The 10,193-nt window shown below is 42.4% G+C and overlaps 1 protein-coding gene across 4 annotated transcripts in view; it reads right to left on the reverse strand.

The window, feature by feature from the left end:
• zdhhc14 (zinc finger DHHC-type palmitoyltransferase 14) overlaps nucleotides 1-7,390 on the reverse strand; it is a 39,943-nt gene extending 32,553 nt beyond the window's left edge. The window contains exons 1-2 of one of the 4 annotated variants that reach the window (XM_061843571.1): nucleotides 6,345-7,386; nucleotides 5,553-5,847 (exon numbers count right to left, since the gene is read on the reverse strand). In XM_061843571.1, coding sequence (XP_061699555.1) covers nucleotides 5,553-5,794 — 242 coding nt within the window. In that variant the 5' untranslated portion in view covers nucleotides 5,795-5,847; nucleotides 6,345-7,386. The other 3 variants (XM_061843568.1, XM_061843570.1, XM_061843569.1) reach the window with 3 other exon arrangements.
• Between the last annotated feature and the right edge of the window lie 2,803 nt (nucleotides 7,391-10,193).

Consider the following 10,193-nt stretch of genomic DNA (forward strand, 5'->3'; position numbering starts at 1 on the left):
CTCAGATTAGGCAACATGTTCAAAGACATAACACGTACATCTGTGGGTGCCTAAAACAGTACAATAAACAGACCGTGTTTTTTTTCTTTTTCCCATAAGGCCAAGCACCCTGCTGATTTAAAAAAAAAAAACAAGCAAAATGAATGTGGAGATGGAAAATACTGAATGTGACAAACAACATTTACCTTTAGGGACCATCATGCAAACATCCTCTTGCAAATGTGGTAACTGTTATTACACCACAGCCGAGTGTACAATTTGAAGAATTTACTTGCAAGTAACAAAGTAAAATCCATTTTTTTTTCCAAAAGTTAAAAGTGTATTGTTAACTTGAGTTGTAACAGCACATTCAATAGAGACATTTAATAACTAAGCAACAGTCTGCAGGTCTGCTGACTATGCCACTGTCTGAGAAATGTCTTCTTTCACCTACAGTGTGAGGTAAACAGAGAGTGGAAATGATAATGTTTTCTTGACTTCATTAAAGCGTGAGCTCCAACTCTCACTGCAGCCGCAGTTCGTAGCCGATTGTGAAGTGGCTGGTATAAGAATCAAGACCTCCAAATCTGAGACCATGGTCCTCAGTTGGAAAAGGGTGGCCTGGTATCTTCACGTTGAGAATGAGACCTTTTCCCACGATATTGCATTAACCTGTGAGCTGTAGCTATGGTTGCAACCCTGGTATAGACAATTAGACAAAAGAAATATCAGGTTGAATGGTCCAGAACTTTAGCATCATCTACCTGCCCTGCGATTGGCTGGCGACTAGTTCAGGCTGTACCCCACCTCCAAAGATAGCTGGGATAGGCTCCAGCCCTCCCTCGACCCTTGTGAGGATAAGAAGCAAAGAAAATGGGTGGATGGATGATGGATGGTTTTGAACAATAACCCGATTTGAGCAGCAAGACCAATAGTGGGAATTTAGCCTAGTAGTTTTTCTAAAGTTGCACAAAACCTTTGAATTTCAATTTCTTTTACAGTATTTGTAGAATTTACTCAACATCGAATGCACTATGTACATTCATTCATTCATTCCTTCTTTAATCTTCCGTTCCACTTATCCTCACTAGAGTTGTGGGTGTGCTGGAGCCTATCCCAGCTATCTTCGGGCGAGAGGCAGGGTATACCCAGTACCGGTCGCCAGCCAATCGCAGGGGACATGGAAACAACCATTCACCTTCACATTCTCACCCATGGGCAATTTAGAGTCTCCAATTAATGCAGGCTTTTGGGATGTTGGAGTGCCCAGAGAAAACCCATGCAGGCACGGGGAGAACATCCAAAATCTACACAGGCAGGGCCAGGATTTGAAACCCAGTCCTCAGAACTGCAAGACAGATGTACTAACCACTCACCAACCATGCCATCCACTATGCACATGTTAAATTACAGTACACATCATATTAAGTCAAAGTTACTTGCACTCAAGCACTGACAACATCTCAAATGTGACTGTCCTGGTCCTTTTCGGAACATTTGGTCTTACAGTCCTATGACATAATGGAACAAAGAGCAAATTTACCATGAAGATAGGGAATAGTAGCCATTATCCGCTGCACACACAGCAGTTTGCCGATTAGACTCGATTTGGTTTGAAAGCACTTTACCCTGACAGGATTATGCAAACAGCGTCATGATGGTGCAGGATTGTTATCTAGTACTAATCACGCTTCGTTGATGACAGTGATTAGTCAGAGGGTGAGAGAAACAATTCACTGTGGTCAACCTCCATATGCTAGCAGTACTGAAGTCAGTGTCTACTTACAACCGCCATCTCTTACTTTGGTAACAATGGGAATACAGTATGTGGGACATTCAGGGAGAGGTGGAAAGGCTGGATAAGACTGTGTGTATTCCCTTTAGGGAGAGATCTGTGATTAAGCAAATGTGAATGCCAGTGAGTCTTAAAGTGTGGTAGTTGTACAACTCATGGTACACGGGTTCTCCCTTGTGGTATGCAAAAGAATCACTGGCTAACTATACTCCAGCTGTGGTGGAATTTTTAGTACAGTGCATTGATTTGTATTCAATTTGTTTTTTAAAACAGGTAAAATTTTACTTTTACATGTCATACATTTTAATTGTTTTTTTTATTTTATTAAATTCAAACACCATCATAACATTCAAACTGCACAATGTTACATTGGTTAACGAATAGGCAATTAAGAATAAAACCCTTTGTCTCATTTTAAAAAACAATTGGGCTTACTTCCATCCATCCAATTTCATTTGCTTATTTGAGTTCAGGTTGCAGGGGCAGTAGCTTAAGCAGGGAAGCTCGAACTAGGCACTCCCCAGCCACTTCACCCAGCGCTTCTGGGGGGGATCTGGCCAGGTGGGAGAGATAGTTTCTCCAGCGTGTTCTGGGTTGTCCCAAAGACCTCATATCCCAATGAGATGTGCCCAAAACACCTAACCAGGGAGGCGTCCGGGCGGCATCCTCACCAGATTCTCAAGCCACCTCATTTGGGTCCTGTTGATGTGGAGCAGCAGTGGCTTAACAGAGCCCCTACGAATTGAGCGAGCTTCTCACCCATCACTAAGGGAGAGCCTGGAAACCCTGTGGAAAAAAACTGACTTCAGCTGCGTGTATCCGCAATTGCTTGCTTTTTTGGTCACGACCCGCAGCTCATGACCATACGTGATGGTAGAAATGTAGATCGACCAGTAAATAGAAAGCTGAACACGACAGACCAATACAAAGTCACTGCATCACTCCAGATGCTGTACCAATCACCAGCTGAATCGTGATGAAGACCCCAAGATATGTTGTACTTGAACTCTTCCGCTTGAGGTAGGATGTCTTCCCCGACCAAGAGAAGTCAGTCCACTCTTTTCCGACTGAGGACCATGGTCTCAGATTTCAAGGTGCTAATTTTCATCCAAGCCACTTCACACTCGACTGCGAACCGCTCCTGCGAGACCTGGAGATCACGGCTTGTTGAAAGCCAGATGAACCTCATCATATGCAATGCTAAAATCACCAAACCAGACCGCTCAACACCTCAGTTGCGCCCTGAAATTCTGTCCAATCAGGGAATGAGCTGCCACTCAGCTCACAGTGCACCCGACCCCCTTGGCCTCTCACAAAGGATTTGAGCTAATAGGAAGAAACTCGGCCTCCGACAGTACAATACTTTAATGTTGACCTTGGCAATGCTGGTACTTTGGGAGTATTTTTTTAGGATGGTACTTGGTGGAAAACATTTGCAAACCACTGGTCTACTGCATCAAAGTGGAGTTTGAAATTAGACAAATCCCCTTAGGGAAATTTAAAGTTGTAACAGATTGTAAAATCTTCCACTTATTTTAGCCAGTGACTAAGTTAATTTGGTAATGTATACATCATTAAAATGTATCATTGACACATACAGTACAGTAAATCCTCATCATCATAATTTCTTGGACACCACTGCAATAGGTAAAATCCAATGTATTAACCACATTTAAAAATAATACACACATTTTAAAGCTGTATGAACCGCTCCAAACTCAATCTTCCACAAACTCCCATTAACCTCTACAATACACATGAACACTTTCCATCGTCTTAAACATCTTTTACACATACTGTAATGCACAGTAGTACTGAACACTATGTATATGTTCTTCTGATTGTAATGAAATACTTTTTAATCTTTTGTTTTGATGATGTAGGCTTGGAAGTGTTTGTTTTACCCCCCCCCCCCCCAAAATAAAAATACTGCATGCACTTAAATTCCCATGATATGGTGAACTTTGCATGACCTGCTGCTCCCTGGCTTGTCCCGTTAGGGGTCACCACAGAGCGTCATCCCTTTTCCATGCATCTGGATGACTGTAAGGAACTTCTTTCGAAGGAAATTTATGATACATTTCAAACTTAGCATCTTTATAGTTGAAAAGAAATTTGTACTTGCTACAATTAAAATGATTAATATTTGAAAATCTGATATGATGAGATTGGTCTCTTTAATAATGCGTGTATCACGCAGAGGCTGCAACCATGAGACAGGTGTTGACCTGCAAGCTAAATGACCTTGCAAAAGAGAAAAAAAAAAGCCAACAAAAAAGCCAAACAAAACAACTAAAGAACGTTTTACAAGGAAAAAGAACAAATCTTGGGGTTAATCCCCAGACAGTTTTGGCTCACATCCCACTCAATCCAGAGGGATCATTAGAAACATGCACAACTCCAACTGACCTGGTTCAGTCATTTAAACTTCGAACCACCATGAAATCTCTAATCCTTTTGGTCAAAGAGCAGAGGTTAATAGCAAAGTGCACAAGTTAATAGCAGATTGCATAAGCGTAATTTACAGGGGGGACTTGTCCACCCCACTTTTTCGGAAGGCTGTTTACGTCCCCTGCAGTTTTACCATTCAGCAGGCATTCCCCCCCCCCATTTAAACAACTAGTGAAATAATTGTAAATGTAAAACTGTAAAACAATATCCTCTTTTTTTATTGTGATTCTACATATATTTCATATTTTATCATTCATGATCTTATTTATCTATTTTCTAATTCTGGAGCAAACTCTAGAGTTTGATTTTGACACTGCAGTTCAAAGAAGGCATTGTTCTACCTCCCACGTGATTACTGTCACAGTAGCTGCTCTCTTAGTCAGCATGGTAGTGAAGTCATCTCCTATATGCCTCTGAATGATGGCACAACATTTAAAAAAAAAAAGTTAAGACAATATATCCTTCAGAAACAGACATGACTGTCTATTGTTCTACGTAATCAACTTGTATATCGTACTAGGGTGGCACCAACTACCGTAGACAAATTCCTTGTGTGTTGTGACATACTTGGCCAAATAAGGTGATTCTGATACCGTCAGCTATTAATGTTGGCATCACTGCAAGTATATTTTGTAACTTTTATAAAACAGTGGTTTAAAAACAGCATTGCTTTGGATTCTGGGTAAATCTCTTGTTAGCAAGATGCCATGTTTTAACGACGATGTCATGGCGGCTCGCTCCCCAATTATAGCATAATTGTCTCTTTCTGTCAATAACACTTGGCTGTCCCAATTACATTGTTTAGACTTTATAACCACAAGATTAATTCCCCCCGCCTGCAAATGCAGTGTGCAATTACGTTTTTCTGTGAAATAACTGGTTATGACCTAAATTGTCTCAGCTTGTGCTTTTTAAAGACTATTTCAAACATTTTACTTTCACCCCTAAAGTTTATTTAATATTATCCACATTTGGACCCTTAACACTGTGTTTAAACATGTTGAAGAAAAACCTGTACTTACTGATTCAAATCAAGTGTCCTGCACATGAAGATAAATACAAATTGTACCTAAATAAATGTTTCATTTCTAAATGATTAAATGCAAATGTATTTAAAAGTTACATGAGTGAATTGTGCTTAAAGTACTAAAATGTATTCAAGAACAAAATAAAGTTGAAACCGCTGTAACAACATGCAATTTGAATCTTTAATTTTAATAGGGAATATGAATAGTCTCTGGATGTGTCACCCCTACCCCCCATAAAAAAGGCCCAAGTTCTTTTTTCTTTCTAGTTGAATCACCAAGTTTCTGAAAACAATACTCACTCAAAGGTGAAGAAAAGTCCACAGGTCACAAGAATAAGGACAAGGGTGAGGTAGAAAACCCCCGTCTGCTTGGCCATCATTATCCTCCCATCGCAGTAAAACTTATTCCGACCAGGGAAGGATTCCCACTTCCTCTTTTTTGGAGTCTTTTTCTTGAAAGGGGTCTCCATTGGGGTGGAACTCCGAGTGCTTATTTGGCTGTACTCGCACTCTCTCATTGACTCGGACACTCCAAGATGCATCAATTGCTCTTTTAAATGCCCTTTGTCGAGTGAATCTCAAACCAGACGTGTCACTGTGAAGACAACACGCAAATGGAAGTTAGTTCAGATTAAACTAATACCTAAGATTAAAAGAGGTGAGAGTTATGTAGCTCAAACCAAATTGGAAAAAAATCTTCATGTGAAGGTATACAGCACGTGTAACGAATAAAATGTTAGCTACCTACTCAAATCAACATTTCCCATATTCCCTTTGGAGACACTATATTTGTAAGCAAGTAATCTAGTTAGCCTTGCTAAAGCTAACACGAATAGCAATTTGACGAATTTTAGGTTTACACTTTGACTAACTAGTGCAAATCCAAATGGAAGCTAGCTTACGGATAGACAAGTGCATCAATATAAGTGCACATTTGGGCCTTTCGATTCAGCTTTGAAACTCCTTTACGCACAACCTCGAGAGGTTTGTGTTGGGGCTGTCAACAATGTGCTATAGGCGCCGTATCTTCGTCCAGGATGTGATTTTGCTCCGTGCCTAGCCAGGCTACACTGCCAACGCTCGCTGCCTTACCGAGGGAAAGTCTCGTCGTGTTGGGGTGTTGTCACGTCGCTGCTCCTCCCTTTCCTATCCAGGTTTGAAACGAGCAGAGGACAAGACGAAGCACACCATTTAAGAAGTTTCAGTGGTCGAATGTTGAGCTGGTCGTCGAAGAACTTCGAAGGCAAATCCAAATAAAAATACGGAATACATGGCCGGGGTGCTCTCACGCGAGCTCCAGCATCCTGACTAGCCGCTGCCGGCGGAACCACAAAGCGGCAGCGCTTCCCCAAAACATTGCTCGGTAATTCACCACGAATCTTCAACATTACATGGCGTGTTAAGAAAAAATAAAATAAAAAAACAAAGTTTGGCGTTCCCCAAATGAGGGTGCAAGCGATCCGGTCTAGCCACCGTTCCGCTCACATTGCGTCCCGGTACGCTGGCTGTGAAGTGCCACTCTCTCGAGTACCATCACCATGGGAGAGGAGTGGACTGGAACCTCCCAGCCAGCTCCTCCCCCTCCGAAGAAGCCACTGAGGGGGCGCAACGCTTCTAACCCACTCTTTGAAAGCTTCCTAAAGCTCCCGATCTGGGACGCATTAATATATTTTGATGTACATCCACCTTACTAAACAATTATATCGTTCACATTTTCACAGGAATTCAAAACAACGGATGTTTTCATTATTTTTGTGGGGCGTCGAAAGGAGCCACATGAGGTGATTCGGACATCTGATTAGTATTGCCACTAGAGGCTTCCCTGGTGAAGTGTTCCTGGCACATCGGACCAGGAGGAGGCCCAGGACACGCTGGCGAGATATAGCTAGCCTGGCACAGGTGAATGCCTTGTGATCCCCATGGAAGAGTGGGATAAAGTGACTGGGGAGAGGAAAGTCTGGTCTTTCATTTTAGTGGGCACTCGATGGCATACCCACTGCGAGGAAATAAGGGTTCGATATCCTGCCCAAGGACACGTCAACATGCAGACAGGAAGACCCAGGATTCCAACCAAATAACCTTCAGTCACTGGATGACCCACTCTACCGTTTTCTTTTAGTTCGGACAAAATTATTAAATATAGCGATCTCGCTTTGAGGGTAATATTAGGCAAAGTTTTAGAATATTTTAGTTCAAGTATGCCCAGCTGTCAACTATTCAGGGTCATTAAGTGAAACTGTCTTGGTTGTGTTTCCATTTGTCTTCACACACAATTTAGACTTGTGTAGGAATCGTATTTGTTGAAGATGGCCACTTTGTAATTCTGGCATGTCTTTGCCATTGAATCCATAGTTTCTGGCCCCATTTCAGGCCTCATTTTAGTACAAGTCAGGAGAAATATAAAATGTATAACATGGCTGATATGAAGTGATTAGGGTTACACAGAAAAAGAAAAACAAATGGAAAAAAACAAGCACATATCGGTCTATCAGTCTTTGCATTTTAAATCTAGGTTATCCTTGCGACCTCAACCTCAAACATGGCGGACAAACAAAAACTGTTCATGTAATCGAAAACTACACCATGTCATAAATAGTGAATCAAAAACGACAGAAAACCCTTCTTTGCTGGACCTAAACTGAATTAACAACCTACATTCTAATCCTCTACTTACGCCGTACATTTGTATTAATTTAGTTGAAGCAGTCTTTGTTTTAATTTTCATTTTGCAGTGTTTTGCTTAGTTAATGCAGCCCTATGGGGGCACACACCAGTGCAATCTGTAGGCGGGTCCCAAGCCCGGATAAATGCAGAGGGTTGCGTCAGGAAGGGCATCCGGCGTAAAAACTGTGCCAAACAAATATGAGCGTTCATCTAAAGAATCCCATACCGGATCGGTCGTGGCCCGGGTTAACAACGCCCGCCCCCGGCACTGCTAACCTGCAGGGCGTCGGTGGAAATTCAGCTACTGTGGGTCGAAGACAAAGAAGAGGAGGAAACCGGATCCAGCGTCAGAAGAAAAAGAAGAATGCACAGAGCCTACAACTGAGTGTAGGGACTTTGAATGTTGGGACTATGACAGGAAAAGCTCAGGAGTTGGTTGACATGATGATTAGGAGAAAGGTTGATATTCTGTGCATCCAAGAGAGCAGGTGGAAAGGTAATAAGGCTAGAAGTTTGGGAGCAGGGTTTAAATTATTCTACCACGGAGTAGATGGGAAGAGAAACGGAGTAGGGGTTATTTTAAAGGAAGAGCTGGCTAAGAATGTCTTGGAGGTGAAAAGAGTACCAGATCGAGTGATGAGACTAAAATTTGAAATTGAGGGTGTTATGTATAATGTGGTTAGCGGCTATGCACCACAGGTAGGATGTGACCTAGAGTTGAAAGAGAAATTCTGGAAGGAACTAGATGAAGTAGTTCTGAGCATCCCAGACAGCGAGAGAGTTGTGATTGGTGCAGATTGTAATGGACATATTGGTAAAGGAAACAGGGGCGATGAAGAAGTGATGGGTAAGTACGGCATCCAGGAAAGGAACTTTGAAGGGCAGATGGTGGTGGACTTTGCAAAAAGGATGGAGATGGCTGTAGTGAACACTTATTTCCAAAAGAGGGAGGATCATATAGTGACCTACAAGAGCAGCGGTAGAACCACGCAGGTAGATTATATTTTGTGCAGACGATGTAATCTGAAGGAGGTTACTGACTGTAAAGTAGTGGTAGGGGAGAGTGTAGCTCGACAGCATAGGATGGTACTATGTAGGATGATTCTGGTGGTGGGTAGGAAGATTAAGAAGACAAAGGTAGAGCAGAGAACCATGTGGTGGAAGCTGAGAAAGGAAGAATGTTGTGCGGCCTTCCGGAAAGAGGTGAGACAGGCTCTCGATGGACAACCGAAGCTCCCGGAAGACTGGACGACGACAGCCAAGGTGATCAGAGAGACAGGCAGGAGAGTACTTGGTGTGTCATCTGGTAGGAAAGGGGAGAAGGAGACTTGGTGGTGGAACCCCATAATACAGGGAGTCATACAAGGAAAGAGATTAGCGAAGAAGAAGTGGGATACTGAGAGGACTGAGGAGAGGCGAAAGGAGTACATCGAGATGCGACGTAGGGCAAAGGTAGAGGTGGCAAAGGCTAAACAAGAGGCATATGAAGACATGTACACCAGGTTGGACACGAAAGAAGGAGAAAAGGATCTCTACAGGTTGGCCAGACAGAGGGATAGAGATGGGAAGGATGTGCAGAAGGTTAGGGTGATTAAGGATAGAGATGGAAATGTGTTGACTGGTGCCGGTAGTGTGCTAAATAGATGGAAAGAATACTTTGAGAAGTTGATGAATGAAGAAAATGAGAGAGAAGGAAGAGTTGAAGAGGCAAGAGTGAAGGACCAGGAAGTGGAAATGATTACTAAGGGGGAAGTCAGAAAGGCATTACAAAGGATGAAAAATGGGAAGGCAGTTGGTCCTGATGACACACCGGTAGAGGTATGGAAGCAAATTGGAGAGATGGCTGTGGAGTTTTTGACCAACTTATTCAACAGAATACTAGCGGGCGAAAAGATGCCTAAAGAATGGAGGAAAAGTGTTCTAGTTCCCATTTTTAAGAACAAAGGGGATGTTCAGAGCTGTGGGAACTATAGAGGAATAAAGTTGATGAGCCACACAATGAAGTTATGGGAAAGAGTAGTGGAGGCTAGACTCAGGACAGAAGTAAGTATCTGCGAGCAACAGTATGGTTTCATGCCTAGAAAGAGTACCACAGATGCATTATTTGCCTTGAGGATGCTCGTGGAAAAGTACAGAGAAGGTCAGAAGGAGCTACATTGTGTCTTTGTGGATCTAGAGAAAGCCTATGACAGAGTACCAAGAGAGGAACTGTGGTACTGCATGCGTAAGTCTGGTGTGGCAGAGAAGTATGTTAAAATAGTACAGGACATGTATGAT

The sequence above is a fragment of the Syngnathoides biaculeatus genome, chromosome 15 (genome assembly GCF_019802595.1).
Source record: "Syngnathoides biaculeatus isolate LvHL_M chromosome 15, ASM1980259v1, whole genome shotgun sequence".
In the NCBI taxonomy this organism is placed as follows: domain Eukaryota; kingdom Metazoa; phylum Chordata; class Actinopteri; order Syngnathiformes; family Syngnathidae; genus Syngnathoides; species Syngnathoides biaculeatus.